The sequence below is a fragment of the Lonchura striata genome, chromosome 15 (genome assembly GCF_046129695.1).
Source record: "Lonchura striata isolate bLonStr1 chromosome 15, bLonStr1.mat, whole genome shotgun sequence".
Lineage (NCBI taxonomy): Eukaryota > Metazoa > Chordata > Aves > Passeriformes > Estrildidae > Lonchura > Lonchura striata.
In genome coordinates, this window is record NC_134617.1 from 8,787,138 (window position 1) to 8,809,347 (window position 22,210).

Here is a 22,210-nt window from a genome sequence, read left to right on the forward strand (position 1 = left end):
TCCCAACATTCATCAATGCAGGCCTATTTAACTGGACACTTGCTGACATTCAACAGCCACATTTGATTACCTTAAACGTCTTTTCCAACCTCAGTGATTCTGTGATTCGTGGCTTCACAGAAACACTGCCTGTGTGAAAGGGATAATATTCGAAGCAGCCTTTTAAGTTTCCCCCTGAACTGTAACTGTGTCACCAGTGTTTATAAATACACTAACATTGTTCTGTTGGCTAGAAGGAGGACTCCAGGACTTCCCATCAACTCACAAGCTTTGTCCACACTCCATTTTATAGTCTGCATGTCAGGCTTCAGGCACAAAAGTGAAATGACAATGGCTACTTTGCCATTCTGCAGTCTCTCCCAAGGCTTTTCTCATACATTGCTTCTAGCAGGAGAGGACCCCAAGAGGACACAGTGCAACAGATGGATGAGTCTAGCGCATGGATTAAACCACTTTATTACACCTCCATTTGAAGCAAATAACACATATTGAACCAAATACTGTTTGGAAATTTTTCAATTTCGCGTTTAAATTATAGTCCCCTGGATTATGAAAGTGTTCAGCTCACAGGCTCTACTAACCAGTCAGACAGATGCTTCTTAACTGTGCAACAGGCAATAAAGCATTACTGACTCAGAGGTGTGTTACCTTGAATCCTTGGGCTTCCAGCTGGGAACAAGGTGTCCAAGAAAAGGGTGGTTTAACCCTTTAGCTGTTGTTTTGTGGAAGCAGGGGAGAAACTCACTTATTCTCTGCTGTGAATGCACTGGTTCTGGCTGGGGTATTCATTTGCTTCACAGGAGCTAGAATGGAGCTGTGGATTTGTACTGCAAACAGCACTGGGGATGTTTCTGCTGTAGCTGAGCAGTGCTTACAGAGCCCAGCCCTGCTCTGGGCTGCCCCAGCAGGCAGGAGGCTGAGGGAACACAGCCAGGACAGCCGATCCAAGGGACATTCCATCCTGTGTGACATCAGGCTCAGCATACAGAGCTGGGGAAGGTGGAGGAAGTGGGGTGTTTACGGGTGATGGAGCCCTACTTTCCTGGACATGGCTGATGGAAGTGGTGAATGGATTCCCTTTTTGGGGGGTGCCTGCCTGTGTGACTATTAAACTCTTTATATCCAGCCAGGAGTTTTCTCACTTTCACCTTCTGATTCTCCACCCTATCCCTCTGGCTGTGAGGGGCTCAGCTGACAGCCAGGGTTAAGCCACGACAGTGACAACCACCACCAGCAAATTCTTGTAGACTTATCATCAATAGGAAGATGCAACAAGAGTGGCACCAAAATAATTACAGCAAAAATTTATATACAATGCATTAAAGTTTACAGTGTGCAAAATGTTAACACAAAAATACATACTCTAATTTACATCAACTCACCATGCCTTTCCCCTTTTAAGAAAATAAATATAATACAATCTGTCTCAAAAAACAATTAATAGCAACAAGTATTAAAACAGTCCTGAATTAAATATTTCAGGATTACCTTCAGCAAGTCTTTCTCTAGAAATCAGGGCTTACACAAAGCTCTAGAAGAAACAGGTGAAATTACTACTGTCCATTTAGTCCTCTAAGTGACAATTTTAAGTGTTATAAATTCTTGATTCCAAATAGAAATGGATCAAAGACAATTGTATTGCATTTGATCTTTCCTTCTTACTAGCTACATTTATGAAGTCTTATTTCTTAGCAAGGAAAGCATGGAACAGCATTCAGACATTAGTCTTTGATTACAAAGACTTGAGTCCAAATCCAAAGCTATTCCTTACTGTCCTGACAGTTTCCAAAGTGCTTTATTATTCACTCCAGCAATCAATCTAGAGCCAAACTTATAATCAGTAATTTTAACAAAATCTTTTTCATCCTTTTAACACATAAGACAAAAACAACATACTGTACAATGCATTCCCTAGTTTTGTAATCTGACAAAATTACTTAAAGTGCAATTTAAAGCTGGAAATTTTTTTCTAAGCATAAGCTTATTAACATTTTATTATACTGCCATGAATTTAAGCTAGATTATATCTGATTAACCCGGGATCATGTATTTTAATATACAGGCTTTTACAATTTAAACATGAATTATTTTAAAAAATAGCTATATAAAACATCATGATAAATGATACTGTACTCAAAGTTCTATCCAGCTTTCCACAGATAGATTTCCTAAAGGAAAATAATTTCTCTTCTGACTAGATCAAAAGAGTAAACAAAGACACAAAAAAACCTTCCAAAAATGCAAACCCACTTTAAAGTAGATGGAATGCTTAAACTGAAGCTCAGAGAAGGCCAAATTCACTGAAGTTTGAAGCACCTGTAAACCACAGACATACTTTCAGAGCTGTTAAGTACACTTAAATCTATTTTCTATTTCAATATATAATTAATATTTTAGAGTGTTTTGCTGTTAGTCTAATAGAGGTTTTCTCAAGGAAGAAAAACTTAAATCTGGAAGTTTTCACATTTGATTTTTAAATGTTTTATTTGCATAGAAAGCAACACTCTGATTCCACCATTTTATCCACAAAGAGATTTTACCACGTCGGCATCATATCAGGAAACCACATTCTTCCGAGGTGTTTGGAGACCTCCAGATGAAGCCGATCTAAGCTGTAATCACTATCTGGAATCAGCACCTCCTCCATGATGGAAAGCTGAGTAAGCCTGCCCCCACACATCTTTACAAATTCAATAAAACCTCTGCAGGTGACTTCGCACTCCCCCAGCCCCATGGCCGTTAAGTTCTTGCAGCGCTCAGCAATCTGGATCAGTTCATCATCCAAAGGTTGAAGTCCATTGGCGCACACGACCAGCTCGATCAGCCTGGGGCAGTTCATGCCAATGCGACCCAGCATTGCCTTGCTCACTGCACGACCAAAGTACAGGTGTGTAACAGGTGTCTCCTCTCTGAAGAAAGCATCAAATTCATCTTCATACAAGAAGAAATACATCACAATGTTGACTTTGGGGGAGTGTTTAACAAGAGCATCCCAGCTTTGCTTTTTAATGGTGTGAAACTGAACTTGTCCGGGATTCTCACTCACGACGTCAATGCGAAGGTGCTCGAGATCAACATGTTTTTCACTTGAAAGAGCCAGCAGCAGTTCATCACTTAGTATGTAGTAGTTCAAAGCCAGCTCCTTAAGTCCATGACACTGATCGGCCACACAAAGAATGCCTGAGGAACAAAAAAGTTTACTCTCTAAAATGAAAAGTGAATATAAGCATAGCTGTTCTCTGTAAAGCTGGCTTGAATTTTCATGCTTATATCCAAACCCCATGAATTACCCAAGTTCTAGGTATCCCAAAATTTTACAGAGTTTTGGCCATTAACACTTTAGGGTAAAAGACACGAGTCACATTCATCTGGGATCTGCGTATCTCCTCTTTGCCACTCCCTGTGCACAATTTCCTCAGCTTTAAAGAAGCAACTGAAATTAAGTTAGATTCAGCTGAAGTTGCCACCAGTCCCTTCCCTAAAACTCATTCCTTCAACTTTCAACTATATCAATCACCACCACCCAGTTTAACAGCTACAACCTTCTGTGAATTAAGACCTAAATAATGTTAGTTCTTCCTAATCTGCTGGAATATGAAGTACACAGATTAAGTCATTTTTTGTGGACTCCAGAAAAGAATACAGGAATAGACCAGACCCAGACTCCCTTTCCCCAGCACTAAGGTTTTGGGAGAAAGCAAAATGATAAGGGACCCTGAAGGCCTCTGAACTTTCAGCAAGGGTGTATTTTGAAGGGAGAGTCCTTCACCAACCAATGAGGAAGTCACCAGTCCCAGATCTGGACACACCAGGGCACTCTGGAAGCTGGAAACAGAGTCTAACAGCACAGTTTTCTGAAATTTGTACACACTCGCAGCACCTTGGAAAACAATTGCTGACAACTGTTATGATCTCCTTTATCCCACCAAGCAGTAGCTGATTCATGGATCAGGGGTTCTGTGGTGTTCCCACAGAACACTGGTGAGTGAAGTTTACAAATCTGCACACATTAAGGAGCACCCATTTGGTTACCCTCACATAGTAAAGCAATGAACACCACATCCTTGCACTACTTTTGAAGGCCTCAAGGCCTATCATCAGAGGTAGCAAAGGAGCTGGAGAAAATGAGAAAATATCCCAAGAATTCCAGAAAATGCAGTGAAGTGAGCAGCACCCCCACCTTCCTCGACCCAACTCATCCACTAACAACCACCTCATTCTTCACCTTCCAACACTTCAAACTCAAGACTAAGTCAATAGTGACACTGATACTTTATGACTCCATTTTTCACATACATTCAGTACTCACCAGCAGGTGAAACATGTGGACAGCTGCTCATTTTTAGTAGTTTTAGAGTATCACTGTTGTTAGCAACAAGAACCTTCAAGGAAGGATCATCAAGGGGTGTGTCATCAATCTTGATTGATGATAATGACTTAGAGTTCACAAAAACTACTGTCAGTGCTGATGCAAAATGAGCCTATTTAGAGAAATTGGAGAAGGAAAAAAATTCTTATGAAAAGATGAGCAAAACTTCAGTGCTTTGACCTCACATTCTACATAGGTAAAAAATACAAAAATAAACATTTCCCATGGATCCTGTTTTTCATGTAACAAAGGATTATTTCAATATAAACAGAGGGGATCTTTGTTTAAAAACATGCTGCTGCATGTGACAAAATTAACCTTACACTCATTATTTATCTACTCTGATTTATCATTTCACTGTAATACATTGATAACTACAGGGATAACTGGACACAGTGTTGAGCCTGAAGTATGTGGAGTTTTTCTGCAGAAAAAAAAAGAAAGTCTTTATTTTCCAGAAAGTAATTCCTCTGTTACTTCAAAGTAACCAGAGACTGTTTCATAAACATCACCATCAACTTAAGAACAGAACATTAGGAAATCTAAAGTGATTTAAGAGTGAATTAAAATATGCTAGTTACAGTTTGTAGAACTTTACCTTAGAGACATTCATGAAGCTTGGTTTTGCTGTAGAGATCAAACCCAGTGTCTTGATAGAACAGTTCACCAACTGAGAAAGGATGTCGCAGGCTGCTTCTGCTGACTCAGTGCTACTATCAACCTATAAAAGCAATTTAAAAATAGTGAAGTCATTCTGCAGTATCATTTAGAAAACAGCACCATGGATACTAAAGACTGCAGGCTCCAGATCTACTCAGCGCCCGAATGCAATCATCACAGGCACAAAGTGCAACATTGACTGAAAATTTCAAGACCAGAAAGACTTCAGGGAAGTTACTATTAGAAAATCTTCCTGAGTGTCACTGCTGGGTAATTCTAGTCTGAATACATGCCTTAAATCTAAGTCTTGTCTTCAAACAACCTCATGTTACTGCAATACTGTAACAGTACTGGTGCTACAATACACTGTGATATGTATGCATTTTTTTAAACTGCCAATTTTTAGAGCTCAAAAAAGACTTAACAAAGTCCTTGCTCCAGCAAACAAATCCATTTTATCTACATGCATCTTAAATAATGAACGGATTCAAAATTTGTAAGCCTGAAGGGTAACTTTGAACAAATCTCTTATTTTGCCTCACCTTCAACCTCTGTTTTGCACAACATTTCTTTACTCTGCAGAGGTTAGAGTGCAGAAAATGGGATAAAACTGTCTGCACACATGGGAATAAAATGTTGCAGTAGTTGCATTTTGAAACATAAGACTTGCCAGGTACAACCCTTAAGGCAGCTGACACAGAACAGCTGCATCCTTCGTGCTCAGTGACGTGACACTGACCCCACAGCTCATCCACAGCTTACCTTGAAGCTGACGTACTGCAGATGGTCAGCGTGCCTCTTGATAATCTGCTGAATGAGATCCGGATGTGTAGACTTTAAATAAGAAGTGGCTGGCTGGCTAAGTTCAAATTCAAATCTCCTCCAGAGATCTGGGATGTGAAAAACTTCATTCCACCTTCGACAAACAGAAGATGCCCTGGCTCGATCCACTAAAGTCAGGAACTGAAAAACACGCAGAATCACGTGGTGTGGAAGGCTGCCCCAGTCCATCGAGGTGCACAGGTCAGATTCCCCAAACCCTGAACCATATAAATTAGTTTTCTGTTTTTTGCTTGTCTGTGATGTTCCAGGAGCTTCAGTTCCAGCCACCACCTTCTGCCCAGCTCTCTTCATGGTGGAAGTTTCAGAATGTAACAATCCAATGTATTCAAACTGCACAGGTTCCTGAAAGGTGTCACGTACAACAGGTCTCTAGAAAAACACAGAACATCAGGGGAGGAAGGGAGAAAGGCCAGTGGAAACACAGTATGCAATAACCAGTTAAAAAATTTTAAATACAGCATGTTATTATGAAAAGAAGTATATCCATATGTCAATATCCAGTGCACAGATGTTGTCAAGGACCTTCTCCCTCACTACCTTTTATTTTGTACAATTTGGATTGAATCTGGAGAACTTGGACTTGTTAATTTACCAGGTACAGTTTCATGTAGTAGTATTTCATAGTACATAAAGAATTTTGTAGGGATCAAGAAGTATTTAACAGCAATTTAACTTAGAAGTAGAAAATTGATTAAATTTAAATTCAGTTGAGAAACTATGGAATCTATTCATGATCTCTAAAAAAGGTTTATCAACTAAAAAATCTAATTCATAAACTCCTTTTTGAAACACAGATAAAGCTGGAACATTCAGAAGAGTCAGACTGAAAAGTTTTGCCCACCTTCCTCAGTTTGTTTTTTTCCAAATAAAAGCCAAACAGAGGAAAGTGTCAGTACAACCAACAGTAAAAAACCTCAGAGGTCACTTTTCAAAGCAGGGCAAAGTAACTGAGTTCACATGCTGTTTTTCAGCAGGAAAAGGACAGTGACCTTGGAAATGAGCAAACTGCACAGATCTACTTCAGCAAGGGACGTCTGCCTCATGAGCCAGAGCTCAGAAAAGCAGCATAAGAAAAAAGCTCTGCTGTCACAGGCTGAAGCAGTGCAACCTAGCCAAGTCCATTCCAGACTGAATTCTATTGTTCAGTCAATTTTCAATAACTGGCTTTGCCACTTCATTTTAGTAGAAGTTGAGGCCCCTTCTCAAATATCCCACTAACCAGATGTTCATCCAGACCTTCTCTCTTCCCAGCCTGTGTGAAGTATTTTCAAAGCAAACATGCATTTTTCGAGAAAGAACAGAGCATATATCTATTTTTACTGAACAAACTTCCATGGCAACCCCCACAGCTTGCTTTTTCTGGATTGAAAACTTTCCATAGTATCTTCATTATGGGGGGGAGTGGGAAAGGCGGAAAAAAAACCCCCCACAAATCTGCGTATTGCAAAAACAGCTTCCAAAATACATACTATCCTATCAAAAATTAAAAATTTACCTGGCATTTTCCCCAACCTATAAAACCTGATCTGTTTGGCTCATGAGTGTCTGATAAATTTCATTTTTATGAAAAGAAAACATGTATTCTTTGAGAAGCTGGAAAGAAAAATGTAGCCAGTTTATTAAGGGCTTTTCATACGACCAGTTTCACTACTGCTTGACTTCCTAACAAATTATCTCAATCACCAAAGAATTTATTTTAGCAGTTGTTATACATATTCACACAGTCTATTTAAATTTCCATTAGTGATTGGAATCAGCAATTTATACAGATAAGCCAGCAACACTCTTTAAATTATATTATATAATAGTTTTTCTTCTCTGAGTAGACACATGGCTTATACTAACAGTGTCACTACTGCAATGAAGATGCAGGCTCAGCATGAATAAACATTTTGCTATTAGACCATCAAATTATCATCTACACAACCATGTTTTATGACTTTAGATTACTTTAAGTCCCACAACAAATGGGCGCTCCAAACCATTAAGTGTGGATGTAGTAATTAACCATTACAAAACTCTCTCTTACAGTTGATCACAGCATTGCTACATTTAGCTTTGAGTCAAATATACCTGTTGCTTGTTTTTCTTCCTCCCTACCTGAAAAGAATTACAGACTTGGCTGTTTACTAAAACAGAAGTCTGAACAAAAAAATGAAATTGAACACATGCTACTGTTTGAGAAGCTTCTCCTTGCCATTGCTACCCTCATGCAGATCTGCAACATCTTGGTTAAAGATAGGTTTCTGATAAAAATGGAAATTTCTCCTATCTTACTTGAAACTTACTTGAACTTCATGGGTGCTGATTTGGCTCCCACAAGGAAGCTCTGACATCTGAGAGCAACCAGAAAGGGCATTTCCCTAAACCACAAGTCAAGCTACGGACCAGAAGCAGCACTCCAGATGCAGGAAGAGATGCAGCAAGGTATTGCTGATATACACAGCATCTATGCTCTGCCTGCTGGAATTTGGCCAGAACTTGTTCTTGTTGCTACAGCCTTTAGAAACTGCTGTCTCCAGAATTTCTTTGTTTAGTATTCCACACTACAGTCGTTTCTATCTAACAAAATGAGTTCCTATTATTCAGTGTGGGATGCAAAGCCAGAAAAAGGTTCGACTGGTAATGCATTGTAACATTTTTAACAAACATGAAGCCCCAATATTTACTGCAAAAATAAGAATCCTTATTTTATTCTGAATCCTTATGAATAGTATATAATTTAAAGCATAACTGAAGCTGGCTAAATGACAGTCCCATGTGATATAACCCCGGCAGCATTCAAATGACAGGTTTACACACACACACAAACACAACCCTACCTCCAAAGAATGTGGAGGATCCTGTCAAGTTACCAGCACCTTTCTGGTATCTGAACATCCATCCCACTGTTGAGTCATCCTGTATGTGTGCATGGATTCCTTAACCAGAAGGCAGGGATGGGTCCCAGAAGATGAACCGACCTGTGAAGCCACCAATCAAAGAAAAACTGTTCTGCAGTGTCTGGGAAACCCACAGACAGGACTAACATCAATTCTGGAACAAAGACTGAAACAACAGAACCCACTGCTCTGAGGGCAGATGTGGAAGCAGAGCAATGTAACAAGCACATTCGTTTTACCAAACATTATCTGAAAAATACCATTTAACTAAGGGGAAGGTGCAATTGTTGGCAAAAAATAGCTTTTGCATTATCTACAGTTTTAGTCACATAAGCACTCTTGCAACACAGATACAGCTCTGAATTCTTGAGTATTACCCAAAGAACAAACCTTGATAACAAATGGGGCTTTTTTTCAGCCTACCCTCTACCAAAACCATGTGAGTCAAAAGTTATACTTAAAGACAGGACCTCTGATACTTTGACATTTAAAGACTTGACTTTCAAATTTACTCACTTTTATTCCAAAAGTATGCTTATTGCACCATGATAACCTTGACAGTAAACAAACAATTGTGGCTAATTACACTCTATCTGGAAAAAAATATATTAATAATGTACAAATATCCTCACACATACTAATGAAAAAACTATCCTGTGTCTTAGTATAACAGAGTATTTTGGTGCACTACAAGAAAACAGACCCAAACCTCCCATATATCCAGTTACCAATTTTACATTATCTGAAGATGCTTTAATGGAATGCTACAAGAACAGTAACATCCACCTCACTAAATCATGACAGCTTTTAGAAACAGAAGGTATTTACCAGGTATTGTGTTCAACCAGTAATATCATCTTTAGAAACCTTCCAATGCTGAACTTCTCTATTTTTCTTTAAGAATGGGACAAGACTTTATATTCTCCCAGGTCCTATCATCTTTACAAAAGCTACCCAATTAATATCAACTTTACTGATTCCAAGCTTAACAAAGGTGTAGTATACATTACTTATGAATACATGAGAAGCAGCCCCCATCTTCCACACAAAATCAAACTCAAGTACTGCAATCTGTGCAAGTAATGCTGCTGCTCAGTTCACACACCAGAAAATTTAGAGCTGGGTAGTCATGCTTGTCTATAAAGAGAAAGCTGATATTCATCAGTAACTCTGTGGGTGGCACCTGAAGAAATGTCATTTATGGTGGCATTGTATTGCAAAGTCTACAAGCATTACGTGTTCTCTCTCCTGTGAAGTGAGCAGAGTCTGTACAGCACATAGAATTCATTTTCATAAGTACTGTTAGTGTCTAACAAATAAAAGGTTTATAATGCCACACATAAACAGCATGCTTAAATAACATAACTGAGAGCACCAAACACTGAGATGCAATTTCAAGATTCAACAGGGAAGTGCATTAAGTTTAAAAACCACATATTTTGAAGCAACTTTCTTACCTAAAGAATTCTTCCAAGTTACAATAGGCAACAAATGAGTGAACTGAGGCAGCTGCAGCCATGGGGCACTCACATGCATCTGTCTGCTTTCCCCTCCTGTCCAGATAAAATGCCACAGAAACCTGCATTAGTTTTGGAAAAAAAAAAAAGATTTCATATTACATCCAATGCAAAAATGATGGGGAAATACATTGATAGATTTTATAGATTTTCTTGTTTTTGTAAAGGAGCTTGAGGGTATCATCTCAAAACAAGATAGCTTATCCCACAATGCAAATATTATCACTGAAAGAAACATGAGGTCATATTAAGTATAAAAGTGATGGGAAACAAATGCTGCAACTGCATTTACATTTATTGGTCAACAGTACAATGGAAACAGCAAGTTATTCAGTATTTGCATTATCATTATCACTACTAGTGAATCTTGGTAAACAACACTGTAGCTATGAAAGTAATCTAAGAGTAATGAAAAACAGAGAAGAAAACCCACCCAAATGTTTTTTCCTGCCTGCTTCCCTTCTGTGGCAAGGCTGTCTAATGGCCTGGGGAAGGGTGTGATGAACACAGAGGCCACAGGGCTCAGCCTCCCAGCACAAACGTGCACAGCCCTCGCCAGCACCTGCCAGGCCTGGCCGCAGTCACACGGCAGGAGCTGCTCCCGACGACAACAAAGCACCAGCCCGCAGCCACCTCCCTGTTTATGAGCTCCAGGTGACAGCCCGGGCCACCTGGGAACGTGCATCACAAGGCACTGCAGCAAGGGGTTCAGATTAAACGTCTCTTGCCTCCCTCCACATTAGTTTAATATCACGTTACAGGTGAGTTTGTGTTTCAGAGTTTTCCATCACATGTAATCATTGAAAGCTTTACCCCCAGGAACATCACAAAAAAAAATTATAAAAACACAACAAAACCCTGAAATCTTTGCTGTGATAATCTTGTGTTGTTTATATTGCTTTTACATATCCCATCTTGGGGGTGGGGGATGAGTACCCTTCCACCTGCCCTGAGCTCAGGATTTCAGTATTCTTCCCAGCATTCCTCATGTGGCCACAGGCAAAAGTAATTACTAACAGTAACCTGACATCTGAAAACCAAGGAAAGGACAGTAATATCCTTTTATATTAATAATTGTATCAAACATAGGTAGTCAATAAAGACTATCTATAATGCTCAGCAGGTTTCTGAATTTCACAGAGATGGGACTGGTTACCTGTAACAGCCAAATAACCAAGAACACCCCTGAGGAAGAGAGCTTCTCTTGAACAGACCTGTCCCAAGACTCCTCCGAAGAGAAGGAAGCTCATACTTTTACACTGCAGGTAAGAACTAGCAGATAATAGATTTTAGATAATACGTTAAAAAAAAAAGTTCCTGGAAGTGACTGTTAGCAATAAAAACATGATCAGGTGTACATCTAATGTACATCTGAGTGTCTAAGGCCAAAAGTACCATCCAAAGCAATGTAAATCTTAGCTCATGTAAGCAGAAATGTATATAATAATATATTATAGTTATCAGAGATGCAATCAAATACTGTTGTTATGCAAACAACAGTAAATTGTTATCTAAGGTAGTTATCCAAATGATTATCAAAGATAAACAGCAGCAACACAGTCATTGAAGGGAAACACTTTGATAACTGCTGAGGTTCACCAAATCTATTAAAATCCTCATTTGTATAAGGAAAGTATCAAAAATTGGTGCACGGCCCCCATACAGCTCTACCTGTGATCCAGTATTTTGACAGCTGCATGTTATCCTACTCAAACTACCTCAAATACACTAAAGCCAACAGGATTCTGAAAAAATCAAGTTAATTAACTGTTTCTGCAACTTATCTTGCCAACAGAGCTGGTTAAATTAAGATAAAATTAAGACATTAAAACCACTCCTGTGGCATGGGGGCTTGGTGGGGGATTTGAAAAGTGGTCAGCAGTAGCTCTGGTAAACAAGCCTTCACTGGCTGTTCACTACTTCCCAAGCTACAACATCAGTTCAAAGCAAAGGTTTATTACTGTAACCAAACGTATCACAGATTCAAGCCACAAAGAAGTAACTGCTTCCTCTGACTTCTAGATTTCCCTTCCAGTTCTTAACCCTGGGACTCAACAGGAATTAACAAAACACCATAAAATCAGGTTTCTAGTAGAAACAGTAGCAACCAAACATAAATGCAGAAAAAAAATGATTCCTTGAAAAATAAAAACCCTTCCAAATAACCAAGCTTGGAAGCATTCTGGGATAAAGCAGGCATCTTTATAATTAAGCTTTAACTTTCTAACACCTGGAAATCAATGTTTACGGACCTGCCTTACATGGCTGAAATACTGGTCCCATTAATCAGTGTCTTTAAAGAAATGGCATTTCAGTGACAGCACCCGAGGACACCCCCTCAGAGCCTGTCTGGGGAACAGGAGCAGCACAGGGCAGGCAGCCCTGGAAAATTGCTATCACCACAAATTCAACCACTGAGTATGGTGCAAAACATAAGTAAAAAACACATTTGAAGCCTAATTCTCAGAAGATCTAGTCCTTCAGGATGATGAGCTCAGAGATTAAGCTTTTTCTTCATCTAGGGCATATCAGACTTTTAATGGCTGGTGTTTTTGCTTCTGAAGAGGATTATTTAGGTTTTTTAATCAGTCCTTATTTTTCTCAAAACTGATTCTCTGACTCAAGGGATTTACCACATTTTTAGCATGTTTATAACAAACCCTCAGAGTTCTAAAAATAACCACATTCAGCTGAACATCTTAATGCTTACATTAATTTTAACTGAAGAAATACAAATGCATTGCCACATTTAGTACCATTTGGGTGGTGAAATTTAGATATTGGGTTTCTACAGATGCATTATTTTTAGAAAGAAGCCATCTCCCCCCTCGCCCAACGCCCAAGCCCCCTCGCTTTACTCAATGCCACATCTGAAGCCGCACAGCTCTGCAGAAAAGCTCTCTTGAGGGTTCACCTACACACCCACGGCAGGAATGAAAAACAATCGTTACTTCCATAGGTTATCTTGAAACCTTCCTACCCGACTTTAACCAGACACTGCAGCTCTTTACGAGGGAAAATCAGCTGGCAGGCACCGCGCTGCCGCAGCTCGGGGAGAGCTCCGGGGATGGCACAAACAAAACCCAGGGTGCCGCACAGCGAGCCCCTCCCGAGGCTGGGCGCTCAGGGAGAATTTAAGACTGTCACTCCGTCAGTCAATCTGTCAGTCAGTCTGTCTGTCAGTCAGTCAGTGCGTGCGTCAGTCTCCGCACCCCGGGCCGCCCCCGCGGCCTGGCCTGTCCTCCCCCCTCCCCCGGCCGCCGCGCAGGGGCCGGTCCCCGCGGCCGCGCCGCCGCTCACCGCCGCCGGTGCGCGGCTCCCTCGCAGCGTGAGGCCGGGCGGAGGCGCGGAGCAGCGGCAGAGCAGGGCCAGCAGAGCGGGGCCAGCACCGCGCTCAGCCCGCCGCGCCCGGGACACGCCGAGGGCGGAGCCGCCGCCCGCCGCCCCAGCGCAGGCGCCGCGCGAGGCCGCGGGCGGCGGGCACGTGACGGCGGCGCCATTTCGCGGCGGCCGCCCTGGGCCCGCGGGTAAAATGGGGGGGCTGAGGGGCGGCAGCGCCCACAGCACCCACAGCGCCCACAGCACCGACTGCCCCCACAGCACCGACTGCCCCCACAGCACCGACTGCCCCCACAGCACCGACAGCTCCCACAGCGCCCACAGCACCGACTGCCCCCACAGCCCCGCAGGGACGGGCTCCGCTCCTGGCCCTCGCCCGCAGAGCAGGCGGCGCTTGGTTCCCCCTCACTAAGCCTCCACCTCAGAATCACACAATCATTTACGTTGGAAAAGACCTCTGTGATCATCGAGTCCAGCCTGTGACCGAGCACCAACACGTCAAACAGACCGTGACACTGATAGGGGGATGTGTGCTCGCGGCTTTCCGAGCCATTCCGTGGGTGAGGGCGTCTGTTTCTAACAGGGGTATGGGTGTCAGCATCTTCGAAATAGGTCCTAGTGTTTCTACCCACTTCAAGCCACAAGTTTGTTATGGAACCCAGACAGTTTGACTCCTGAAACAGACAAATGCACAAGCCCGAGTTTCTGAACTTTGGGGTAAAATTACAACTTCAAGGGGGAGAATGGGATATGGGGTAGGCGGCTAGGAAGACTGTACCTTCCTACTGCCCCAGCTGATGGGGAAAGGAAGAGGACAACATCTGGCCAGGAGTTTAGGACAAAAGGAGGCTGTGCCCTCTGAAAGCTCTAGAGACCCCATGGGCATGTGCCCCAGGGACTCTCCCCCTTTATTGGGCTCTTCTGTCTCCTTCCGGGACACTGGCTTTTCCTAGTGTGATTTTTGGTATAGCACTGAGTGTCACGTCTAGCTTTTCCTTTAACACCACCAGGAATGGTGATTCCACCACCTCCCTGGGCAGCCCATTCCAATGTCTGATGGCATTTTTTTGGGAAGGAATTCTTCCTAATGCCCAGCCTAAACCTCCTCTGGTCCAGCTTCTGGCCATGTCTTCTTGTCCTATTGCTGGTTGCCTGGTCACTGACTCCCACCTGCCTGCATCCTCCTGTCAGGGTCTTGTAGAGAGCAAGAAGGTCCCCCTTGAGTGCCCTTATCCCCAGGCTGAGTCCCACAGCTGCCTCAGCTGCTCCTCCCCAGACCTGTGCTCCAGACCCTGCCCCAGCCCTGTTGCCATTCTCTGGACCCATTCCAGTCCTCCAGTGTTTATGAAATGAAGGCTCCAGAGCTGGACACAGCCCTGGAGGTGTGGTCCACCAGTGCCAAGCACAGGAGTCAATCCCTTCCCTGGTCCCAATGACCATGCTGTTGCTGATACAGACCAGGTCACATTGTCCTTCTTGGCCACCAGGGCACACACTGGTTCACATTCATTTCCTGACACATGTATTTTCCATCATTTCCTGACACAAAGTGCCTGTAGGCCCTCATCGTCCTTGAGCTAGGGCAGCCCTGGCCTTGGAAACTGCCCCAGGAGCCTCTTCCAGGGGCTGTTCCCTCCAGGCAGAGCCATCCCCTGCCCTTCCCATGGGAGCTAGGCGTTGAATCACAGACTCAAAGAAGGGTGGTGTACAAGCAGCTATTACTGATTTTCTAGCAATCTTTCAGCCAAAAAGGGCCCTATCCTGAACAGCCAAAGTTTCCCTGCTTGCTATGTGTATCCTCTCTGGGACCTCTCCAAAGCACCTCACTGAGAGAGAGCTGAGCACTGCATCATGTTCAAACTGCAGATGCCCAAAGTATGCCTTTTAATGTGTTATCTAAAGCATAATTTTTAAAGAATGTTGCCGATTTAATCTATGCAGAAACACTGCTCATCGCTAATCAGTGCTGCTTTTATCATTGTAGTTATATCTTGCTGTATCTGAACAATGGAGCTTTTATTGCCAACTGCAAAACACTTGCAGCCACGGATTTCCTGGCTCTTGCATGCAGCAATTATTTACCAATAACAAGCCTTTATATAATTGTTTTATGAAGAGCTAATGCTAAGTATGTACAGCATTTCCATGGTAGATTATATCTGCCCTACATAAAACCAAAGCTGACAAAAGTTAACTATTTGTGTGACCTCAAAATATAGTTTATTCCCACCCATCTAAAAACCTAAAAAATTATCATGTCAAAAGGCTAATTAAACAAACTGAAAGGAATATTTTTCATACAGTCACTGTGACATCTTCAAATTCTTCAATTCCTCAAATAATCTTCAATTTCCTCAGAGAGATAAAATGCACCACACTCTTAAAATCAGTATAGTTTAGAAAATCTACCAAAATTACTCTTGCCTATATGGTTGACTGCTTTAGTCAGAGTTTACAGGAAGTAGGAGATTAGGTTCCAGGTAAATTTTTTCAAGTATTTTGTCCCTAGAAGATGATTTAAAACTGATTTTTTTCAGTATATACTGCTATGAAAACCATCTTCAGCTTAGTAGTTACTCTCTGTAGACAGTAGTAGAGGATAGATTGTAAACAGAGATTAGTGCAGATTTGCAGCTACTATCTAAATCCACCAGTCATGGGTTTCTCTGGTGCACTGCCAATAACATTTTGGGCTGCTGTGCAGAAACAGGTTCGAGTGTACTTTAGAAAGATTCACATAGGTTAATCTCTGAGGCTTTCTGTATATGAGTTTCCTGTTTTGATCTGGTCTAGCAGAAACACATTTTATACCTAACTTAAAATGGACAAGTATAAAATAGTACAGAAGAATTCTATGCATTTTATAGCTGTAGTCATTATTGCTCAAATGCTTACAGGTGTACATGAATCAAAAATAAAATCAGCTATGGATTTGACAGTACTGGAAGGAAATAGGCACAAGCATGGGCCCACCCAGGAGATTCTGTCTTCTACTCATACCCCAGGGGCCTGACACCAGAGCTTGGCATCTCCAAATCCTTCATGTGGTACACAACGTGCAAAGATGAAGGGAAGCTGCATCCCTGGGTCATGGAAGCACAGAATGGTTTGGGTTGGACAAGACCTTAAAGGTCGGGCTGCTCCAACCCCGTGCCGTGGGCAGGGACACCTTCCCCTAGAGCAGGCTGCTCAGAGCCCATCCAGCCCGGCCCTGACGCAGGCAGCTACGCTGCATACAGGCTCTGCTTTCCTAAGCCCTTACTGCCCACGTCAAAGCCACTCAAAGTCAAGCTTAGCCTTCCTCCTGTGCTTGTCTCTCCTCGAACCAGATTTACAGAAAGATAACTTCTCGTGTTTATGGTGATTACAGGAATGTTTTGCATGGTAATTCACACAGGTTTCATAATGCATACTCTTTCTGCACTTTGATCAAGAATGATATGCAAATTTTTTATCACTGAGCTTTGAAGTAGTAATCAAGAAAAACAGTTTGAATAAAGTCATGAGTTAATTAGTATAAAAAAGCATTCAGGAAATCAAAATTTCCCTGAGACCTAAGAATGAATATGTGTCAATTCAGAATCAGTATGCCATGAACTTGAAAGCTTTACAAGGACTTTGTGAAAAGTCTCAAAATTATTGGCTGTTTTTTAACTATTTTTAACAGACAGACTGCAAAAGTCAGGAGAGAGTTCAGAAAAAAATTAAGGAAATTAGGGTGTTTATTGTAACATCAGGCAGGAAGCTGTACAGTACATTGTGCTGTACAAAGCCGGTTCATACAGAGAAGTTTCCAAAGGAGCTCACCACCAGCTTTTTTGACACCCATACTTTGGTATAGGTGAACTTAATTGCAGAACTTACACATTTTTATTACAAGCTCTGCTTCATTTTCATTGTGATCATGATTCTGAAAAATCCACGTAACCAAAGGACACAGCTCTTGGTTGAGTGCTGTCTTCAAGTCTTGGAAGATCACAGAGAAGTCCATGGTGCTGGGCTATGGCTGGAGTTTCACACAGGCCCCATAATTTCCATGCTGAAGGGTATTCAGGGTCAGTCTTAGCTTGGCTCTGAGAGCAGTTTCATTTGTATCAGTGTGCTAAGCCAAATAATTCCTATGTTGTAGACATGCCTTTTAAAAGTTTAATTATAATTCTTAATTTAAAACCCAAATACTTAAACTTTGTGATCAAACTCTGCAGCTTTAACAGTTTAAACCTAACATTGCAGACTGGAGCAGTGAATGAGACTCGTGCCCAGAAAGTGGGTTAGTATGTCGTGTTTGCTGGAGGCTCGTGAGCTGCTCTGCTAGACACCAGCTGCTGCACAGGCAGGCAGCAAGAAACAGCCTGTCTGGGGAATAGAAATCACCCAAGTTATTTTGTAAAAGGTTCTACTGTACACACTGAACCTGAAACACAATTAGGAAAACAATGGCTTATCTATATGACTCTTTGCAAAAGCCTTCCTTTATAATTATGAGGTAAAACATGGGTTTATATGAGCAAATCTTTACGAGATGCACTTTTAGAAACACAGCAGCAGTCTAATATTGTCTCTCCAGAAGTAAGCATGAATCACTGAAGGGAGTAACTCTAGGTATGTTGCAATCCAATCCCATTGTTGAATTCTGTCATTCTATAAGATATATTACAGATATATTACAGCTCCTAGATATATATTTATGCTAGACATACATTTTAGACAAAATTATTAATAGGTACAGTTAACAGTGCCCATCAAACTGCAAAACAAGATCAGAAAATTAATGATAGACGTGCTGTTTGTCTTTTGTGTCCAAAGAGCCACGACAAAGGTGTATTAATAATTTATAATTTGTCTGAAAATAAACTGTGTGGAGAAACTGCTGTATTCCTGTGGTGTACTGTAGGCCTGTTGTTCAAACCTCATTGGGACAATGTGTTTTATTCTTTAATTTAAATATATAGATATATAATTTCTATCTAGCAAAAACCCCAGTTTTTCAATCATTAACTTTTTGCAGAAAGTTCCAGTATGATGAGGGTTGGCTGGGAGTCAGGGGTCTGGCAGCCAGCTGGGCAGGGGTCACCACCAGCTCAGCAGGGCAGGTGCACAGGTGACAGCCAGGTTCAGCCACATCACGGAGCAGGTCCCTGGGGGTGTGGCAGGTCCACACTCAGGCCAGGTCAGGATTCCTGGCCAGCCTCAGGGGTGGCAGTGGCTCCAGCACGAGCTCCTGCTTTGCTCAGGGAGGGATTGACAGGCCAGGGCTGAGCTGAAATGGGCACTTGGAGCCTGGGGCAAGGCTGGGGGTGACGCCTGGGCTGCTCAGGGCTGTTAGGGCCTATTAGGTTATTAATGTATTAATTCTGCCACACTTTCAATGTGTAACTGCCCACTAATCTGTAAAGCATGGGTTATTTGATCCTCTGACTCAATATTGTCTAAGCAGAGTTAAAAATAACCTGCCAGCTAATTCAGCTTCTGTTTATTGGTGTTGGTATAGAGATCACAGTGTCTGACCTGAGTATTGAAATCCTCTGAAATGGCCCGATCCACTGAAGTTCTGATAAATGTGTTTGAGTTGAGCACACAACAAATTGTCTTTAAGGTGACATCTTTAATACTTTTGGTTCTGATTACCCTCTTAAAGAAATAGATGCCCTTGACACTGAGAAAACACAGGCCTTGGAGAACTAAGGGTGTCCATAACAGACAGCTGAAGATTTGATTTGATCAAAAAATAGCTGATAAATGAAATACCTGGTAAGTCAGCACCTGATGTAGTGGCAAACATTTTGAGCTTTAATACCAGAAAAAGCTTTGTAGTTTTATAGCTGAGTTATAGCTTGGCAAAGCTGCTTATGAAGCCTCCAGAGCCCTGTTTGGAAGATCTCAGAGCAGGTAAGAAAATTTTGGTTGAGGATGGTGTAAACATACAAGACCATGCTCCAGATAAGAGGAAGGGATTCAACAACTGTGCAAGTTCACTTTCAATCTTATATTGAGATCATTTATACTCTCTCTGTGTCCTTATCTTCTTTTTCTGCCTTTGCCAAGTGCTGGATTTTTTTCTCAGATTTGAGAAAATCTGTTCACCCAGTTGGCAGGAGGAGGAAGTGGGTGTGTTGCAGTTCCTGTGCCAGGAAGGGAAATTCTAACAGCAATAAAGGTTATAGAAGGGATATCAACCATTTTCCTCCACCTTATTTGGATTTTATCTATGGGGCCAAGGATTCATGCATAGAAAAAATAATAATTTAGCTTTAGCAACCTCATCTTCCTTTTAAATTCATTTTACTGACAGTCTTCTTCACAGACATATTCCTGTTCATTCTTTTCTGTACTATGCACAGATAGTGGTGGTTTTTTATTTCTTTTTAATGTTAGATCAATGGCTGATGAACAAAAAAAAATGCAATCGCATTTTTACATTCTGTGTGTACTTTCAGGTGTTGCTATAACATCACTTGGTCACAAGAGGGAACTCGCATATCAGTCTCTGGGATTTATTTTTATATTACAACTTGGAGGACTCTGCAGACTGATAGAGATACTAGGATATGTCTGTGTGCCAGGGGTGTAAATGTGTGTATATACACATCTATGTTTATTTATATATTCATGCCTTTTAATTACCGAAGAAGGGAAACCACTCATAGAAATAAGGAACAATAATCCTATCAGGCATGGCAGTAGAAAAGAGCCTTAGAATGGCCCAGAAATAGCTTTTTTTATGCTCATGGGTATATATTTACACTCACAGATATATGCTTATGGGTTTTGGCTTATCTCTGTTCCCACTTTGCTGTTCTGTAAATCTCAAAACCAGTACTAATGGTATGAAGATGGAGCAGAACATGCTTCCTCCATCAGAACCTGACTAGCAGGGATTATTCTCACCAAAAAGTTTGAGCGGCCCTTTATTTGAACTATCTGCTCTTCACCTCTTCAAAGAGTCATTTGCTAGCCAAAACTTCACAGGACTTGGGATATTTTCCAGAATTCATGGTATTTAGTGTATATTATTATAATTTGATTGTTAAATGCATTTGCTAAAGAAGAAGACTCAATTTAAAAAAAAGACTAATTAATTTCCAATTTCTGCTAGGTGTCAGTGGCAACATCATGGATTGTTATCCAATCTGCCCAAGGTTCATATTTCTAAAATAAATTAGGTTATAAATCCAGAGCTTTCTAACCTGACAAATAATGTTGTCCTCAGAACTTGGTGTCCAAATCTTCCTACACTGATGTTCCCAAGCAATTGCTCAGTAATCCTGCTATTGTGTTTGCAGGTTCCTCAAAAAAACCACATGTTAAATCTCCCTAATAAACTGAGCACAGTATGGGAACTTTTCTTTGAAGCTTGCTGCTGTTTCAGTCCAGCTCCTGGAGAAGATGGCCTGTGCGCAGCTTGCAGTTGAGGATCTGGGCTTGCTGCTATCTGAGCTGGAGGTGCTCAGAGTGGTTGGTTTCCTAGGAATAGGGGTCAGCTTCCTCTGTGAACATGGACCACCTTGTCTCACCCCTGGGGTGTGTCTGGTCCCTCACACGTATTTTTTTAAGCACTTTGTCAGATTGTAGTGGCCCTTTGGCTTATCACATGGCAGTGAAGCACTGCAGTTCCACAGCAGCAGGGGATAGACCATCGGGTGGCACTTGCAGCACTCAAGCAAACTGCTTGGTTTGTCTGTCAGGTGCATCATGTCCTTTTTGCATATTTTCCATTCTGTCCTGTGACTGTTTGAGTTCCTTAGCTCCCTTCAGGTGTTATTTCTGTACAAGTGCTACCCTTTAACTACAGCCTTGTGGGGAATGTCCTCACCGTGGCTGGAGACGCTGCTGCAGATGCAGGGGGTGTTGGGCTTCATGTCACTGATGTGTTGAATGGGTTTGGGGCCCTTTAGGAAAAGAGGTGTCCTGCACCAAAGGGTGATTAGTAGAAAAACTACTGCATATTTTGGAATCTGTGAAGAGATGTTTGGATTCAAGGAGCCCAGAATTGATTCTGTTAAAATGGTTCTTGTTTATTCAGTGAAAGTCGCTAAGGATAGAAGTCAGCTTTCCTAACCTAAATTCACTTACTGATCTATGAATCACAGTTGATATTTGTCAGTTTTGATAGATAATATAGCTCCTGGTCCTGAAACTTCTAAGAGAAGACGATGCATCATTATCTATAATCTCTACATCTTATTTATTATAGAGTCTAATTATTTATATAACTCCACCACACCTGTGTATCATTATCTTGTTAGTCTGACTTCATGGGATAACAAAGTTTGCACAATCTAATTTTCAAAATCTTGAAAGACTGGGATTAGTCCAGGAAAACTACAAATAATGTTAGACCTCAAGCCAGGTGTAGCAGCCAAGAACATGTCTCATGCTGTTAGAACTTACCACATCCTTTGAGAGGAGGAGGCTCTGGGGAGACCTTATCACTCTCTACAACTGCTGGAAGGAGGGTGTAGCCAGGTGGGGGTCAGCCTCTTTTCTCAGGCAACCAGCTGATGAGAGGACATTGTCTTAAGGTGCTTCAGGGGAGGCTTAGGTTGGACATTAAAAAGAATTTCTTCCCAGAAAATGTGATTAAACATTGGAATGGGCTG

At 41.6% G+C, this 22,210-nt stretch overlaps 1 protein-coding gene across 2 annotated transcripts; it reads right to left on the reverse strand.

Annotated features, from left to right (window-relative positions):
* Positions 1 to 440: 440 nt before the first annotated feature.
* On the reverse strand, positions 441 to 13,701 carry FBXL21P (F-box and leucine rich repeat protein 21). Of its 2 annotated transcripts, none has more exons than XM_021549472.2 (7): positions 13,572 to 13,701; positions 10,212 to 10,307; positions 8,695 to 8,835; positions 5,792 to 6,241; positions 4,968 to 5,090; positions 4,310 to 4,481; positions 441 to 3,180 (listed from the first exon to the last, which is right to left on the reverse strand). In XM_021549472.2, exons 4-7 carry the CDS (start codon positions 6,161 to 6,163, stop codon positions 2,537 to 2,539), a joined length of 1,311 nt encoding a protein of 436 aa, XP_021405147.1. In that variant the 5' UTR covers positions 6,164 to 6,241; positions 8,695 to 8,835; positions 10,212 to 10,307; positions 13,572 to 13,701; the 3' UTR covers positions 441 to 2,536. The 2 variants fall into 2 exon arrangements, with proteins under 2 accessions (XP_021405147.1, XP_021405146.1); XM_021549471.2 differs by having other exon boundaries at positions 10,212 to 10,333.
* Between the last annotated feature and the right edge of the window lie 8,509 nt (positions 13,702 to 22,210).

Coding starts and splice junctions, on each gene's coding strand:
- FBXL21P (XM_021549472.2), bottom strand. CDS start 6,163: ATGAAGAGAGCTGGGCAGAAGGTGGTGGCTGGAACTGAAGCTCCTGGA. Junction 5,091..5,791: donor TGCAGTACGTCAGCTTCAAG/GTAAGCTGTGGA, acceptor TTGCTTTTATAG/GTTGATAGTAGCACTGAGTC. Junction 4,482..4,967: donor GCTTCATGAATGTCTCTAAG/GTAAAGTTCTAC, acceptor TTCTCTAAATAG/GCTCATTTTGCATCAGCACT.